This window comes from Leptosomus discolor, chromosome 7 (genome assembly GCF_034619465.1).
Source record: "Leptosomus discolor isolate bLepDis1 chromosome 7, bLepDis1.hap2, whole genome shotgun sequence".
NCBI classification, from domain to species: Eukaryota; Metazoa; Chordata; class Aves; order Leptosomiformes; family Leptosomidae; genus Leptosomus; species Leptosomus discolor.
In genome coordinates this window covers 36,016,682-36,035,501 of record NC_141397.1, presented here as the reverse complement: position 1 = coordinate 36,035,501, position 18,820 = coordinate 36,016,682, and the positions used below count along the sequence as shown (strand labels likewise).

The 18,820-nt window shown below is 38.4% G+C and overlaps 1 protein-coding gene across 2 annotated transcripts in view; it reads right to left on the bottom strand.

Moving 5' to 3' along the window:
- LOC104341011 (solute carrier family 12 member 7) overlaps positions 1 to 18,820 on the bottom strand; it is a 69,783-nt gene that overhangs the window by 6,513 nt on the left and 44,450 nt on the right. The window contains exons 13-22 of one of the 2 annotated variants that reach the window (XM_086468461.1): positions 17,834 to 17,952; positions 16,619 to 16,717; positions 14,404 to 14,523; positions 11,401 to 11,505; positions 9,008 to 9,176; positions 5,931 to 6,126; positions 5,435 to 5,604; positions 5,157 to 5,288; positions 3,410 to 3,517; positions 340 to 456 (exon numbers count right to left, since the gene is read on the bottom strand). In XM_086468461.1, the coding sequence (XP_086324587.1) occupies positions 340 to 456; positions 3,410 to 3,517; positions 5,157 to 5,288; positions 5,435 to 5,604; positions 5,931 to 6,126; positions 9,008 to 9,176; positions 11,401 to 11,505; positions 14,404 to 14,523; positions 16,619 to 16,717; positions 17,834 to 17,952 (1,335 nt within the window). The remainder of the gene's footprint in view (positions 1 to 339; positions 457 to 3,409; positions 3,518 to 5,156; positions 5,289 to 5,434; positions 5,605 to 5,930; positions 6,127 to 9,007; positions 9,177 to 11,400; positions 11,506 to 14,403; positions 14,524 to 16,618; positions 16,718 to 17,833; positions 17,953 to 18,820) is intronic. The other variant, XM_086468462.1, reaches the window with a different exon arrangement.

Below are 18,820 nucleotides of genomic sequence, written 5' to 3'. Positions count from 1 at the left end.
TGAAACATCCACAATTAAGATCTTTTAAGAGACAGAAGAAGGGAAATATCTTTGCTTCTGGCTCTTAAGAAAAACAGGCACTCTCAGAAACATAAGTGTTTCTTTTCTGGAAAATAAGTGTAAAGGAAACCAGGATGTAGTTCATGTTGCAGAAGCATCACTTAGAGAAAAAATACAGGGCAAGATAATGAATTTAGAAAAATAATAAAATGAAGATTTATGAAGAACCATTCCTTAACAACGAATGCTCAAGATGTTCATCTGTAGTTCAGTTTGCAGTAGTGGCACTTCAAGTGTTGCAATGGGGAAATATATCTAGCCAGTACTACACCCAACTACCTCCTCCTCTCGATAATCGTTAGTCAGCAGTGCCTGTGCATCTTGGCCAAGGGACTGTGGACTGGAGTAGCTTTTTCTTCTGATTGAGCCTCGAGACTCATCAGTGATACTCTGAATCTGGGACAAAAAGGTTACCAATGACAAAAAAAAGACGTACAGAAAAAAGCAGATGATTACATTATTCAAAATAAAACTTGTCTCCATTTCAATAGATGAGATTTGATATCGTAGTTACAAACTTGGTTTGTTTTCACAAACATGCCATTTGTTCATATGTACTATGGGGCTCTTTCTGAAATGTTCAGCAGTTAGTTACGAAGGCTATTTACAGAGATTTGTGAAAATATGAAGTGAATTGGATCCTTTAATCTACATGAGATCCTCAAATATTCACTTGTTTGGAGGGTCATATCCCTTCATATATGTGCGGATTCAGATGAACTGATTTTATTCAGTTACAATCAAAAGTATGAAAAAAATTTAAGCAGATGAGAAAGCTGCTTTCTCACTCTAACCACCGATTTATTTCCCAGTGATTCCCATTGTACTCCTCACCTACATGCACCTGCATTTCTGCCAATCTTACCTAACAGCAGTGATCTGCACAACAGCACTTGCACTGCACAACTCAACCCAAAATGTGGGCTGTGGGACAGACTGCCTTATCACAGCTCCAACAATATCTCTGCCTGGCCCAATGGTGATCAGTCAGGACCAGGCAGAGAAGGAAGCCAACCAAGGGCAGCAAGGAAGTGAATGAGGCTCTACATTTTCTTTTATCTTTGCAGTGTTACTGTCAAAGTCAAATAAATGTTTGGCAGTTGCATCTAGGTCTGCATATCTTACACTTTGCAGTCATGTGTTATATTTAAACTTGAATAGAAGCAAATCAAGCAGTTTCCTCAAAAAAGGAAACAAAAATCCAATGAGTCCCCATGCCCCCGTTGCACAAGAAAACATAGGGGCAAGATCAAATAAAGTTCCATTTAAAAAACTGACAGAAGAGGGAAGGGTGAGGGTGATTCCTCAGGGAAAAGAGCATGCCTGCGAGTCAAACAGCAAAAGAATGCTGTACAAAACGAAACTCTCCTCTTTGTGAAGGTTTGAGCCTTGTTTGAAGAGGTACAAGCACAAAAGTGAGATTAAAATGCTAATTTTGGTGGTAACAGGAAACAAAACTACAAGCACCATTCAAAGCTGAAATGTCAGGGTTATATTTTAATGTCTGGGACAGATAATGAGAACAAAAGCAACACAAATTTGAACTGGTGATACTAATGAAAGAAACATTTTGGAGGTCATCATAAAACTGGAGGGGATGACTCAGCTCATTTAAGAGAGGATGATCAGATTAAGAAAGGGCCTGGCACACTGAGTGTATATACTCAACTTGTAACTCCAGAGGAAGTGAAGGGCTAACTAATGAACATTTTCTGATGAAAATACAAAATAATAAACTAGATGAAGATACCCTAATCAGAAACAACAAGCAGATATGGCTTCTTTTCTTGGACAAGGCAGGAAATAAGTAGTAGATGTTCCTGGAATTATCAAGGAATTTACTTCAGACCATGAAATAAATTCAATGTTTTTTTGAACATCTCAGATTTTACCCTGCCTGATATGTAGGAACAAACTGAAACCATAATGATGATGGTTACATTCAAATAAAAGTGAGTAATAATAATAATAATAATAATAATAAACATAATAATAAACCCAACAAAAACACAAACATATACGTGGGGGAGGAGAAGAAAGAAATGAAAGCTTCCAAACAAACACCACCAAAGTAGTACAGATTCCAACCAACTCAGAGCTGAGAATAAATTCTTTTGTCTCCGGTACAATTTATATGCCATGGACTACATAGCCTTACGTCCTTGGGCTACTTGTAAAGCATTCATGAGAAAGTTAAATCCTTAAAAGGCTACTGTAGATTGATTACTGGAAAACTACTAGTGTTCAATAAACAAATGAGAAAACATTAAAAACACTGAGTAAGGAGTACAGGAGAGCTTGGTTTTTTACTGGAAAGATGTAGGCAAGCTCAGGTCAAAAGAACACTACTGTGATGCAGATGAGAATAAAGAGTATTTACAGCAGCACATTGTTGTAGCAATACAAGGCATCTTTAGGAACCCTAAAAAAATCCTGTGAAATGGAAAAAAGAATAAGGAGAGATAGAAAAAAGGAAACTGCATAGACTTGTAAGATTAACACCAAAAAGGCTTAGCCATAAAATGAGTTACAGTTATCAGTAGACAAAAAAGCAACAAGAAAAAAATTCTAGTTGTTTTACAAATGAGCAGTTAAACACAGTAGAGATCTCTTACCTGGCATGGGTGGGAAATCACTATAAGTGACAGCAAAGCCAAAACATTTAATACCTTTTACATCACTAGAAAGTGTCGATAATAATGGCGTAGTTAACAGAATAAATGAGGTTGTAGAAGCACAAGCCAGAAGAAAAAAAGATTTAAAAGTTACAAATATTCACCAAAATACAGCTGCATGAAGCTTGTCACTACAACGTGCAAAATACTACCAGGGACTAGTAAGGGTAGGGGAGCAGCAAAAGTAGCACTCCCATCTGGCAATTATAGGTTAATAACCCAATTTTGGCTCCAGAAACAACAATTAATTGATATGTGAAACACTCAGAATAATGCAGAAACTAAAAAATTGTTGGTGTGAATTGAACAAGATCAAGTCACAAACAAAGCCAGTCAGCACAGCTGAATATTCATGAACCTTAGCTACTGATGTATGTCAAGTTTGGAAATGCTCTGGATAAATACATCAATTTTCTCACACTGACGCTCAAATGTTTTGCTAGTAAATACTCGCACTAATCTTAACAAGAACAGGAAAACTCTAAATATCTGTTCAAATAAAGAAGGATTTTTTTTTTTGACATTATTTTACCAAATAAGACCTGCTGCAGAGGAACTAACATAGAGTGCAGTTATAAAAGCTTTTGACTAGCTGGAAACAGATTAGAAGTCCCAGCCAAGAAATACTATTTTCAGGTTTTTCACAAAACATCTGGCCAAGCCAGAGCCCCTACCTCTCTTTCCCTTTCGTTCTTTGATAGCTGCATCTGTTTTAGCATCTGAGATCGCTGTTCCATCATAAGTGTCTTCTCATATGTGAACGCAGAAATATCGTTTTCAAGCTGCAAAAGATTGACATTAGAAACATCAGAAAAGTACACTCAAAAGAACATTTAGACAGCGTACCACATTCACTCCTGCATTCATTCACTCCTGGATGTATTTACGGCATTAGAGTAATTGATCAATCACTTCTGTCCTCAAAACTTCATCTTCAAACAGCAGTCTCACACAATGAGCTATCCTACTATACCAATATAAACACGATTTTTATCTACATTTGTGGTACTTAGGACAGACTTTCCAGTTCTCTTCCAACTAGGCCGCAGAAAAGAGAAAGGGCTGTTTAATCTGGGTCTGCATTGCTGCCTCCTGAGCATGTGCACATGCTTGTTTCCTTAAAAACTATCCAGAGCCACATAACAACACATTGTCCTTTCACCAGTGAGAAATGTTCACAAATAAAAGCATTTTTGAAGAAAGTGGCATATATTCTCACACCAGCTCACAGCTAAAACACAACAGAAAGATCTACAACAGTCGTCTGTGGTGTCACTGACTCATAATGTATCTTATCTTTTAGAGGATTCTCAGGGTTAAATGTGACCCACGTAAGGGAATAAATTGTGCTTCCTATAACTTCTTCTGCTCAAAACCCAACCAAGGCCGAGCCTTTTTTATGGCACTATTCATCTTCTTTCACCTGCACACACCACAACATTTTAGTCTTTTACATTCAGTACTCTAACCAAAACAAATAAATAAATGGATTTATCTTACTTCCTGGTTCAAAATACTAACCACATTTTTCATAAGTCTTTTTTTTTTTTTCCCCATAAGAGTTAAACGATTCTTAAAGTTTGCTTTATTGCCTATTAGCATGATAAATCTTTTCGATAAGTTTTGTTCATTCCAGGTACTGGTGGTTGTAAGAAGTTTTGAACCAGTTAACCCATCACCTTCATCCCATTTCAGAATGAGTTTAAAAGGTGGGTTTTTGTGTGTGTGTCCGTCTGTCTTTGCACATTATGCTACTCATCTTTGAGTGCTGGAAATTAAGTTTTTCCTTAGTTGCCAAAAAAAGTGGGTCTAGACAAACTACAGCTTTAGTCCTTTCTGTTCAGCAGTTTATGACCAGTATTTTAAAAGGGAAGAAAGCTATAAAATTCATTTTGTCACTATTTGACTTGGGAATCCGTAGTTACATTGTCTTGCTGTTCAGTGGCAAAGAGGCTGGCAATGCCAAAAAACAACTGACAAAACTCTTATGGGGGCCTAGGGGTTCCTTATTCCAGAGAGATATTCACACAGCAGCTGGAGAGATAGACATACTCATCCTCTCTCATCCTGTACACCATGGATTATTAGATTAAGCACATTCAGCCTTCCATATCACTGCCTGCTAAAAACCTGAAGCCTTTTCCTTCCTCTGTGAACCCTCTCTACAGACTAGTCCTCATAAATAAAGTAGGCACAGAAAAATGGCTCAACTATACTTGACAAATACTATTAAACTCGCTGCTGCATACGCTAGCGTTGTAACGAGGTAAGTTTGCTTTAAAAAAAACTTTGGCTCTTGGTGGGATTGCAATCTTTCACCTTTTTATATTTGGTCTAACATCTTAGTTTCAAAAATGCTAAATCCATTTTCCTAAGTTTAGTCCCAACTGCACCTAAAAAAAAAAAAACGTAGTAACATACCATTTCAACAACTTCCACTTCAGCATTCAGTCTAAGATGATATAAGAACATCTGAAGATCCTTCTTCATTTGAATGCTGTTATCATCCATTTGAGCAACAGTAAAGATACGCATTTTACATTTTCTCCAAACCTATCAGAGATACATTATAACAATTTATAACAGTGATTGCCGTCATCATGCATAACTATCAAGGTGAAAGATTACTTCATTAGAAACCCTTAGAACTGTTCATATTGCTAGAAAATGAAATCCCAGCCATTTTCTGTTGTCCTTGCCTTGTGTTGTCGAAGGAGAAAAGGCAGTAACATCAGCATACCACCATCATGAACAATCCACCACACATCTATGTTTCCTTCAGTAAAACGTTCTTGATTTGTTGGAAATAAGTCAATGTTTTTAGCCACCAACAGTGCTTGCTGAGCTGCTGTTGTTTCTCGTACAGTGTCTGCAAGGGAAAACAAGAGATTTGATCAAGAACTTCTAGTTTTCATTCACAGTTCTTGTTTTCAATTCAAAAGCTTAAATCCTCTCAGATTCTGCTGAGGCAAAACAGGAACATCCTGGGTTTAGTGACTAACCTGCTTAGAAGAACAACAAGAGAAGCCATGGCTGAAGAGACTGAGGGCTGAGAAAATCCTGTCCACATGAAATCAGATGTGGGGAAATACTAAATTGTCCACTGGGTGTTCAGCAACACATTTCCTCCATAAAGCAAATACATTAGTTGCACAGTTGTATTACAAATGTATAGGAGAGTCAATAAACACATACCAACAAAGTTTTTCCACGAGAAACGATTTTCTGTCTGCTTCCATGACTGTGGCCAGGCCATCAGGACTGTGTTGTGCTTCATCCCTCCTAGACCAGCTGACTGAATTAAATAGGATATTCCGTCTCTGAAACTAGGAGACACGACAATCTGGCAAAATCCTTTAGTCTTTTCGACTCCCATTAAGGCCTTAACGTTCTGCAAAAGGAAGATTACACATGGGAAATACAGTCATCAACACTCTTAACAAACACCGTAAGGAGTAACAGCACTAAGTAAGTGCAAAACATTAGCTACAAGGTACAGCCAACATCAAGTAACCGCTAATTCCAAAAAAGCGAACATGATTTTATGACAACTAAAAGCCCAAACATCCATCTCCCCAAAAGACACCACACAAAGGTTTTTCTTTAATTAATTATTAAGCCTTTACTTTCCAAAGAAGAAAGAAAGAACAAGACACAAGTAAAACCACATTGACGAAGATAAACATAGTAACACCGCTTCAGCTAAAGTAAAAAATGCTGACGGACACAGCACCATGCTTGGAATGACAAGGCCTTTCTTTTGGAATTCGAAGGGATTGGAAAAACATGATGCCAAAGACTTTATAAGAGCCCACTGAAGCTCCATAAACAATTCTGATGTTAGGAGGCTGATTCTTTATTTACTGGATCCCAACACAGAAAAATAAATGTGCAGGAGACAATAGGAATCACTGGCTGAAAAATGACAACATAAACTGACTTGATTAAATCTCCCACACCCCTTTAATGTCAACATGGCTCCCCTTCATTTAAACATTGACCAACATCCAGACACACAACCAAATAAGTTAATATTAGCATTCAAAATGGTATCAAGGTTGAACAGGAACATCAGCTTTGGCATTTACAATGTTTTGATGGCAAGACCTTAAAAATAACATGATTATCTATGACAATGATGTGGGACATAAGAGTGGTTTCAAAAGGAAGAACCAGCACATCAAAATTTTGGAAACATCAAAATTCCTGTCAAGAACCACCAGCAACAGATTTGATCACACAATGCTTGGCACTGGCTCAGTGTGGCTTCACATCGGAAGCACTGTTTTGTAGAGGGGGAAAAAAAAAAAAAAAAAAGTCTTCCGAGAATTTCACAGCAAAGCTAACAAGTCTGCCTGTGCAAACAATACCTGCCAGGGCATAGCTCTGAATATATGCTTTTTTTCCTTTTTAATAAAAGACAGGAGAAATCCTGATTTCCTGCAGATCTTCTAGAAACATGTTCTAGTTGATATTTTCCAAAACCAGTGAGCTCTCCAAACACTCAGACTTTTACAATTCATCTTCATTTCCATCTTAATAGCAACAGCCTCCCCAATCCTAACACCAGGTCAGACTTTCTAGAGAAGCCAGGGTTTGGGTCTCCCTTAAAGGCATTCCTGTTCCATCTCTCAAAATTATAGTTGACTTCAAGTTCAGCCAACTATAGGCAACATTTCAAATCCTCCTGGGTAAGCAGTTTCCGTTTTCTTTGTTTTATTTCAGAGGCCTGATTGTTTTTCTTGGTGTTGTTTTTCTACTCGCACACGTTGATAACAGCAGCTTCATAACAATTACTTTCACAATACATCATTGCTAGACTTCTCCCACCACCTTTTCAAGCTAATTGCTCCCTTGGAGCCTTTTCCGTTGATATCAGTGGGGCCATCTGGCTTCATACTTTATTATTTTAAAAACCACCAGGGACAAGTCTGAACACCAAGACGAAGAAAAAAGAAAGCCGGGAGAAAAAGGGCAGTTGGCTTTGCTAAGTCCATTTCAACATCTCAAACGCTCATCTATTCTAGAGATACCAGGTTTGAATAAGCCACAGGCGTTCCAACACAGCTTTGAAGACAACTTGGAACAGAACAGTAGACATTTCGACTGATGCTCTCTTCCACAAGACTGAAAATATTAACCATTTTTGGAAGATACAATGGCAATCAAAGCTTACTCTGGGAGCAGACTTGATAGCAGTTCTCTAAAGGCAAATAGACTTTTTCATCAGTACTCCGTGAACTACATGAAACACAGTGTTTCCTAAAACTGTTTCCCCACTCTGTAAAGCTAGGAGTAGGAGAGTTTGCGCAGGTAAGCAAATACAGTGATCTATGCCGGGTCGCCCCAATGCTGTATTAAACAAAGTCATCCACAGTAAGACCAAACAAAAAGGGAAACTTGCTTTGCATGGGAAGTCCAAGCTGTATGAACAATGGATCTTCAGAAGCTCAGTCGATTAACTTCCCTTTTCCCTTCAGGTGACAATTTAAAATTAAGGTCAGGTATTTTCAAGGGCTTCCCACAAAAATGTCTATGTATTTCCAATCAGGTAGCACAGTCAAGTACTGACAAGTTGCTGGGGGCGGGGGAAGAGAAACATTCAAATTAAATTCACTTGTGTTTGTAAGCACAGTTAGATGTCATCTTGAGTTACATGACAACCTGCTACTCTTTCCTGCCTCTTCCTACCTTCTCTGGAGATACAGGATAAAGAGGAAAGGAAAAAAAGAGAGAAAGAGAGTAAAGGATCTCAAGAAGGATGCTGCTTACAGTTCAGCAACAGAGTAGGATTCTGGCAAAGATTGCTCCTAATCCCAGCTCTGCTATGTATTCCTAGGAGAATGTAGAAAGTAATACCGTGTATACATCCAGAGGATGAAATTATGGCAAATGCATCTTAACAGTTATTAAATGTTAAGCTGTTAGTTAAATAACTCTGTTTTCTTTATAAGGTAATTTCTTACAAATCTATCCCTTGGCCTCCTCCAGAATGTCATTTGACTGTGAGCCCAGGGCTCTCGGTATTAAAGAAAATCAAAATACTCAGAAGTATCAGCATTGTCTCATCCTATCGGGAAATTTTATAAAACATGTTGATACGCGCACCAACCTATTCTTTACACGGAATCGCTGATTGTGCCAATAGTGAAAACTGACGTTTTATTCAGTACTTTACAACAGCCTGTTCTAACTCAAGGTATGAGTTATGCAGGTTCAACACGTAACTACTGATGGAAGTTACAGAGGTTTGTAAGCTGTCCTTTACATACCTCTTCAGCTTTCTGCGTTTCTGTACATTTATCCAAGTAGATTCCCTGAAGCACAGAGCCTACGATAGTTAGTCCTTTACCAGCCTTCAACTGGGAGGTGAAAGAAAGCAACCTGGGATGTTTCACCAACTGCTCACTATCCAGGTTTAACAAGACCAAAAGTTGAGGTCTGCCAAAAAAGAAAAAAGTACACACACATATTAGTAGTTAATGAAGTGCAGATTGGGTGCTTAAATGGAAATCATCCAACTATCAAGCAAGGAAGTAATAAACTGCAATAGCACCTCTTCAGGTATAGAATACTTATATGAGCCACCACACTATCATTCTGAAAAGCTATCTTAAAGAACAGTTTTACCAAGAAAATTATTCAATCATAATTATCATGCTTCCAAGGTCACCCAGTGCAACCTGCTGCTTGAAGTGGTTAAACACTGAATGCACACTAGATCGTTCACAGCTCCATCCAGTTGGATTGTGAAAGCCTCCAGACACATAGATATCACCTCTGGGTAATCTCTTCAATGCTTAATTACCCCCATCTCAATTTTTTTTTTTTTTTCTTTCTTTCTCTGTTCTTTTACATTCTCTCATTCTCCAACCATACACTGCTGGAGGGAGTCTGACTCCATCTTCTCAGTAACCTTCTTTTAGGTGTTGCATGTTTACCAGTCAGCTTTTAGGCTCCTCTTAAGCCTCCTCCAAGCTGAATAAGCATTGCTCCCTCAGCCTCTCCCCACAGGAGATATGCTCCTGTGCCCAACCATTGTCTTGGTGGTCCTCTGCTGAACTCATTCCAGTTTACCGATGTCTTTTCTAAAACAGGATGAAATATTCTAGATGTATTCTAATGAGTGCTCAACAAAGAGGAATATTATTTTCCAATATATTTACTTCTCAACATACTAGCTATGCTCCTGTTGATACAGTCCAGCATATCACTGTCAAGGCACACTGCTGGCTTACTATCTACTGGGAACCACATGTCCTTTTCACCAGAACAGGCTCCCAGCCTTGTACTGCTGCACTGGACAAACCTGTCCCAGGTACTGGACTTTGCCCTTGTCCTTCTGGATCTTCATGATGTTCTTGTCAACACACTGCTCTACCTGCCTAGGTCCCTCCAAAAGGACAGTCATACCCTTAACCATACTGACAGTATCGCAAGTTCAGTTTCAACTGCATGGTTGATGAGGATGCATCCTGTCTCCTTTAATCAATATCTGATCTGCTTACTTTTCCCAAACCAACATTTTAGTTTTCCTGTCATCACTACAAATTCGAGAAAGCAACAACGAGTTGGAGTGTACTTCCCCCTCAAAACCAGCACAGTTTAAGATGTAACAAGAAGGTTCAGTTCTAGAAATTATATTGACACCACAGAAGGATAACTCATCTAGAACTGAAGCAATGTCAGGCATTTAACAGGAATGCTCTTAGTCAACACTACATTACATCGGTGCCTCTGAGATGCCAAGTTCAGACAGAGATAAAGGCAGTGGCTCATGTATTCCATAGTAACTGCTTACGTGCATCAGTCCCATGACAAATGGTAAAATAATGCCATTACACTGAAGGGGAACAGAACATTGCATGTGCCCAGGGACACTATCACAGAGCAGTGACTACTAATTCAAGTATCACATCTAGTGACAGGTTTTTTTTGCGTGTTCCACTGATCAGAGTTCTTCTGATTTACACTACATTCATCAGAAGTGACAGTGGCAAACATTCTTTCATTTTCAATGTTAAGTAAATTTTTTGCGTTGACATTGAGCTGATTAACAGTTTAACAAGTAAAAAGAATATGTGGCAAAAATAGTACTGGACATCTAACCCCATTCACATACAAATGGACAGCAAACATGAGATTTGTTTTAATGATACCTAAGCAATTTAGAAAGTGTAACTATTAAGTGAAGCTATATAAAAAGATTGCCACAAAAAAGAAGTAAATAATGGATCCTTTGTATATTTATACAATGTATTTCCAAGGAAACATTTTGAAGAAAAACAACAACAAAACAGCTATGAAATTGCAGTATTTCTTCTACAGAGACAGTGGGACTCAATGATAACTGTTCTTTTGAATCTGAAACTCTAAATGCTCAAACATTAAAATCCTTCAGCACTTTGGAAAACTATGTCAATACCACATGAATTTAAGTTCAAGTGAGTTCGCCCATAGTCCCAACAAAGCTGATTACATGCTGACTATAAGTCACATTCTTATTGTAATAAAATAATACTACTGCAATGACACTGATGCCCTGTCCAAGTTAAAAAATTATTTTAATGGTGAATTTCACTTTGGCCATTAGCCTTACCAGCAGTATTCCCAGTAGATTTACGTATTTCAAGAACTGTGTGACCTTGGAAGGCATAGGACTTACCTCCAGTTCTTGGTGTGAGGAGGACCATCTTCAACACGAAGCAAAGCATAGCGAGCTGCATTCAGAGACAGTCCTCGGATTCCATCACCCCATTCTTTTTCCGCTCTTCAGGATGCAGAAGAGATTCAATTAAAGGGGTCCCATTTATTTATACAAATTAAGTACATTTTCTCACATGAGGAATAATGGGCATAAAAGATGAACACTTTTTTGCATGAATGCATAAAAACACTTGTCTTGCAGATTTACATCAAGAATAGAGACTACAAAGATGAAGCAGTTTCAAGTCCCTTCAAGAGAACTATTTATCAACTATTTATTAACACTTACTATGGTCTATTTTATTCATACTTCAAAAGCTTTTTTGTAATCATGAGAGCTATTTAAGTTGCTTTTAAGCACTAGAATGAATAAATGAGGGCTATTTTAAAGGAATTGTTTTAAAGCAGCAGAATGAATACATGAAATTTGACTTTGTATGGATTAGTGTTATACCTTCCCCCAAACACCACCACTACAGCTTTCTCCACTTCTGCTCCTTCCCAGCTTCTCTCCCAGGTGAGCCTAAAGCTTTATCTGCCCTCCTGACCAGCTTCAATCGCCCTACATTTTCCACTTCTTCTCCCAACACAAACCTATGCTATATGCCAAGGGACCAACCAAATAAGAATAAACAGTGACACCAACATTCTTTTCCTTTGTTGGGATTCTACTACAGCAAGAGGTCCATCGCTCTTGCTCTCCTTCCCTCTTATTTACATCCATGAATTCTCACTGAAATTTACCTGGCCTTCTTTCGAAATTTAGGTGAAATAAGTCAAGCTGAATGCAAAAGCTACTAAAGAACAACATGGCAATTAAAAGGTACCCCGACAGACAACACACTCACGTAAGTTTATTTTACTTAGTTATCCAGGAATGAAACTAAAAACTAAGGTTTTCTCCAGACAGCAGTTTTTTTGAACATCTCAGGGTGAGTTTCTCTCCACTGCCAAATCAGCCCCTTCACGTGCCAATGCAGGGAGGAAAGAAGTTAAGCTTCTGCAAAAGACTCTTTCTACAAGGCTGATGTGCTGGCTGTGTGCCAACATTTGAAGAGTCTGTATATGAATTTGGATGTACATACAATTTTACGTATGTGCATACCTACATACAGGTACACAAGTAGAACTGTAATCATCTAATCTAACTTCCTGACTAAAAGAGGCAAATCAATTTCCTTATAATTAATCCAGGAAAGCATCTAATCTGGAAACAAAGATGTAGAACTGACACCAATCTGTGTGGTAAGATCGACATGCTGGAGGGAAGGGAGGCTATCCAGAGGCATCTTGACAGGCTGGAAGCAAGCCTGTGCGAACCTCATGCAGTTCAACAAGTGCAAGGTCCTGCACCTGGGTCGGGGCAATCCCAAGCACAGATACAGGCTAGGTGATGAGTGGATGGAGAGCAGCCCTGCGGAGAAGGACTTGGGGGTGCTGGTGGGTGAAAAGCTGAACACAAGCCAGCAATGTGCACTCACAGCCCAGAAGGCAAATTGCGTCCTGGGCTGCATAAAGAGCAGCGTGGCCAGCAGGTCGAGGGAGGTGATTCTCCCCCTCTACTATGCTCTGGTGAGATCCCACCCGCAGTGCTGTGTCCAGCTCTGGGGCCCCCAGCACAAGACAGATACAGACCTGCTCAAGCAGGTCCAGAGGAGGCCACAAAGATGCTCAGGGGGCTGGAGCACCTCCCTGTGAGTACAGGCTGAGAGAGTTGGGGTTGTTCAGTCTGGAGAAGAGAAGGCTCTGGGGAGACCTTAGAGCGGCTTTCCAGTGCTTAAAGGGGGCCTGCAGGAAAGGTGGGGAGGGATGTGATAGGATGAGGGGTAACAATTTAAAGCTGAAAGAGGGGAGATATAGATTAGATATTGGGAAGAAATTCTTCCCTGTGAGGATGGTGAGGCACTGGAACAGGTTGTCCAGAAAAGCTGTGGCTCCGCCCTCCCTGGAAGTGTCCCAGGCCAGGCTGGATGAGGCTGGGAGCAACCTGGTCTAGTGGAAGGTGTCCCTGCCTGTGGCAGGGGGGGTGGAACTAGATGTTCAAGGTCCCTTCCAGCCCAAACCGTTCTGCGATTCTACAATTCTAGCCCACAAAGTGGAGCAGTTTATACCAGCTGATCCACTTAAGACCTGGGCTTAATCACTCATCAAAACAACCGACCTCACTTCAATTTACTGATCCAAGACCTCACAATTTTTCCTGACCAGAATCTTTCAGCATTGGGTACCTTTTCTTAGAAAGGGAAAACACTCCCATTACTGATCATAATCACCTCTAGTGTTTGGATGTGTTGTTTAGTTGGGGTTTTTGTAGTTGGGTTTTGGTAACTTTTTTGTGTTGCTTCTTGGGTTTGTTTAGTTTTTGTTTGGTTGTTGTTTGCTTCTGTGTTTTTGTTTTTTTTTTTTTTAAAATGAACTCAGTATGCTCTTTAAGTCTCCTGCTTGCACAGCATTTCTCACAGGTGTGGCTCTGTATGCATCCCTTGTCAAATGCACACAATGCAAAGTACGTTGGAATTTAAAGATTATCTGTTTTTTGAAGGCTTAGATAATTTTCAGTGGCAGGTCTGGATTGTTCAGTGTGATTCATTCAAAAAAGTGCTAAAGTCCACACAAAAGAGAAAAGCATTTGTGCTTTAGCACAAGCTAATAATAAGGTAAGTTTTGAAACAGTTGCTGCTTGATATTAAAAGGTAATGTTCCTGAACTATCAAAAATTCACATCATAATCTCTGCTCAAATGAAAGTTTCCCAGCCTTATTGGTTCTTATTTTGATTAGTTCTGGCTGTCGAGAAAAAATTAGAAACTGAAAGTTAAAACCCTTAACAGAGACGTGATCTTACCTTGTTTCAGGGAATACTCTTAATTCTATTACTTCAGTTGTATCTATTTTATACAAAATTGCTTTTTGCTGAATATTAAAGATATTAAATATAGAATAAATAAGATATATGGTCTTACCCTCTATATTCTATGTATTTGTATATACATCCTGCGATTAGCATGGCAATCAAAGCATAGTACCAAGAGCAAATGAACATCAAGGCAAGACATAAACTCATCCCCAGGAATGAGAGAGTCCTAAAAGAAACCATTTTTTTCCATTTTTTTAAATAGGCATGCAAATATTCTACAAGTCAATTTCTTATTTAAGTTAACTCCCAGAAAGGCCCTTCACAAAGGCCATTTCATAGCTACTACATAAATAAAACCACATTGTCCCAATTTTAGTTTATAAAAAAAAAATTACAGTCTGAACCTTTGTGTGACATAACTAATACAATTGAACTACACAGAATAATAGATTTACTACATTGACCAGTTGTGAAACTCTTATCAGTACTTCCAAGTAAGGTCCGTTTCAAACACATTGCTATCACTTAATAACTGTTGATTTGAACTTAAACTAAAAAAACAACAGTACTACACAACATTATGTTACATACAGCAAAAATAATTGACAAGTCAAATTTAATTTAAACTCATCAACTATATTCTCCATTCCATTGTGGCCTGTCTCTTAGACAGGAGCACAGGACAGTAGAAGAGAACACAGAAAATCTTTCAAAGGCTATAAAGAAAGAATGCATGTGAGCTGAAAAAGTTAAGGAAGCTTTTCCAGATTAAAGTTTATGTGCCTGGTTTACCCCCACTGTTATTCAACTTTTGTTTGGTACCTTTGGTTTGCTTCTTTAGTACCATGCAAGTATTGAGTCCAAATGCATCCAGTTTTCAACCAAAGAAATGTTTTCTCCCTGTTCTGAGGACATTAGTCTAAGTGTAGTTTGTCTAAAGAAAACCAACAGTTGCTTTTCATGCTTGGCTTAGCCAACCTAAGACTCTACTTTCACTCAAAAAATAAAGTCCCATCCCATTTCTGGCCAAGCATTCCAACACTTGCTTTAGCTAGAAGTGATTACTTAGTCACACAGCGAGTCAGTTGGCTCACTGATCTCTGGGAAGAATCTAAAAAAGAATTGCTACCAAATGGTTACAAACTCCACTGCTGCTGTGTCACAACTCTTTGCTTGTTCTTCCTCACCACGGTCCATCCCGTACCTTTTGCTACCCTCCATCTTATCCACCTGGCTTAGCTTTAAGCTACATTAAACCTCCTACTATACTTCTTCCACAATCAGATTATTCAGGGGAGGTAGAACAAGAAAAATAAAAACCACACCAAAGCAAAAACCCAAGACAACAGCACTCCCCCATCTCCCTTTTTGATGTTGCAAATACTACTAGGTGTTTGCAGTGATGGACTGGGAGACAGGCACTGATGTATTTGGAGGTTTAGATGCCAAACTAGTAATGCCTACTGAGCATATTCAAAAAGATTTTTCAGGCCTAAACCAGCGTTTCATTTTTCACTCCATTCTTTAAACAGAAAAATAAGAAGCAATTCTTACATCCTAGAATCAGGCCAGCTTATCTCCTAAAGGCTCTAGTCTTTAAGGCATTTCAGCACTAAAATTTTGCAATAGAATTACTGTTAATTAAACAAACATATGTACTTTTAACATTCAGTAAAGAAAAAAAACTTAAAAGTTTCCCAATCTTAGTTTGAAATCCTAAGCCATTAAAAAACCTAACCAAAAATACACATCCATAGTTTGTGTAATTGACCTTTACCGACTTTGTCAAGCATCTACTTGTCTATTTCAGTTATCAAATCCAATGTCCATATTATGACATACTTTAACGATATGATCACTGTTTTTAAAGAGCCAACTGACGTACAGTAAAATGAGATTTTTTCTGTACAAGTTTTGGGTTTGTATTTTTTTTTTGTAGAACTAAAATGAAAATCATATCAACCTTCCTAAACATTTTACCAGTTCTCCTTATCTATATATAAAAGGCAGATTGAAGATGGAAAAAAAATACATTCTCACAGACTCAGAAGATCTCTTGGCTTTTAAACAATAGCAAATGTCATCCCAGAGCCCCTTCCCAAACCCTCTACGTTAGCCACCTGTTTTTGTGATCACAGCTATTACTAGCCCTATTCCAAACACGTCAAAGTAAATGTTGCTGTTAGAGTATTCAGGTCATGAATTATCTTGTAACTCACTTAAGTTAGAAAGGAGATTTTGTTTTATTATTGCAAGAAAAATCAACAATTTAGGGCTACATAATTAGCTTTAACTCTTCTGAATGAAGGAATATTCCCTACCAATGGTAATACTTGAAACGAGGTCTCCAGTTGGGAGTCCGTAAAAGCGTCTGAACTGCACAAGCCAGATTTACAAACAAATAGCACATAAGGAAAAACCTGTAAAAAAAAAAAAAGAGGATTTTCCAAGAGGAAATTAACTAGAGAGATTTGCATTAAAAGCCTGAACACAATCTAAAAAGGGTAGGAACTTGTACACTGCGTTCACAGTGGCCAACAGAACACAAGACACAGATTAAATTAATACTTGTAGAATATTAGGCCTCAAAACACAGTATTAGCATAGATCCTTAAACAAATATTTCAGAGAAAATGCAGCAAACAACTGACAATCATAGTGTAATGGTTTTGGCTGGGATAGAGTTAATTTTGTTCATAGCAGCTCATATGGTGTTATGTTCTGGATTTGCGACCAAACCAGCGTTGATAACACTGGGATGTTTGAGCTGTTGCCAAGCAGTGCTCACACAGCATCAAGGACTTCTGTTTTTCTTGCTGCCCTGCCAGCAGAGTCTTGGGGAGGGGACATGGCTGACCACAACTGACCAAAGTCATATTCAATAGTCTATGACATCATGCTCAGCAGTAAGAGCTCAGGAAAAGGAGGAAGGAGGGAGACATTTGGACTTAATGGTGTTTGCTTTCCTAAGTTACACATAGTGAAGCCCTGCATTCCTAGAAATGGCTAAACATCTGCCTATCAATAGTGAAGGAATTCCTTATTTTGCTTGGATTTTGCACTGACCTTCTGCCTTACCTATTAAACTGCCTTTATCTCAATCCACGAGTTTTCTCACTTTTACCCTTCTGATTCTCTCCCCCACCACACTCAGAGGGAGTGAACAAGTGGCTGCGTGCGGCTGAGCTGCCTACTGGGGTCAACCCATGAACACATGGGATAAACTTCCAAGACCAAGTCAGTAACAAAGTTCAGTTCATACCCTAAAACATTATATTATTTTGTCTGTCTCCATCAGATGCACTTGAACTACAATAGCAGAAACTTTTATTTTAAAAACAGGTTTTTAAGTTGAACACATTTTTACTAGAATTCAAGAACTCTGTCATGGGAGAAGTTTTTTTGTGCCTATAAGTTATCTCCAGGATCAAATAGGAATAGCATGTATTATTTCAAAAAGAAAAATCATTACCAGTTAAATTCAAACTAAGATACTATTGAACTTAAAGAACACAAACCACCACATTCATACTTACATTGAAAGAATTGGTGCTACACTGTCCAATGAGGCTATCAAAATTCCTATTTCACAAATGCCAGCAGTGAGGAGCAGAGCCCAAGTTGGTTCTCCATTTGCTTTTCCATGACCAAATACCTATTTCAATTCAAGAAAACAGTAAGATTAGGGAAAGCTGTTCATTATACAGTTACGAAACATGGTACAGATTGTGAACTAAATCTAACTGGAACCAAAAATAGTCATTAGTCAAAAAGAAAATGGAGCAATCTATACTACAAAAAGCCATAAACAATTGCAAACCCCACACATGTCCAATATGAAAAATGTTTACTAAACTAAGCAATGACTACATAACATTAAAGTGCTATTGCAGTTGCTGTTGAAATAATATTCAGTAACTTAAAATCCACATCCATCAGAATTATGCTTAATTAACGAAAAGCTAATATAGTTGAGGGCAGTACTTTTTGTAACACATAACACAGGCATCAATTGAGTACTTACAAACATAAACACTGATCTTTAAAGAGGATTTAGGTAAGCCTATGATCCGGCACACAGCCCTGCCAAAAATCACGTGGCAATTTCCTTTGGGGAGAATTCTATTGAGCTATACTGGTGACAGATGGCAAATTGCTTCACCTGAAGTTCCAGCCACATTTATTCTCCTCCATGTTCCTCCACACAATTATAAAGACTGAACCCTCACTCCCACTTTACGTAATTGCTTCCTTTCCAAACATCTAGGTCCTTCACCTCACTCATTCTCCATACTGTCTTTTTTCCTTAGCTTCTTGTCATCCATCAATCTTCCTTCTCTTATACTAAAATGCCACTTTTTTTCTGTTCATGTTTCAAGTCTTCTGTTTTTGTTTTTGTTTTTTTTTTTTTCTTAAACGTCATACTCTTGCCCCTATATTAATCTCCTTGCAATCATTTCCTTAATTGTCCATGCAGCAGCTATATCATTCCAAAACTGCAGGCACTTTTAAAGTCTCAAATC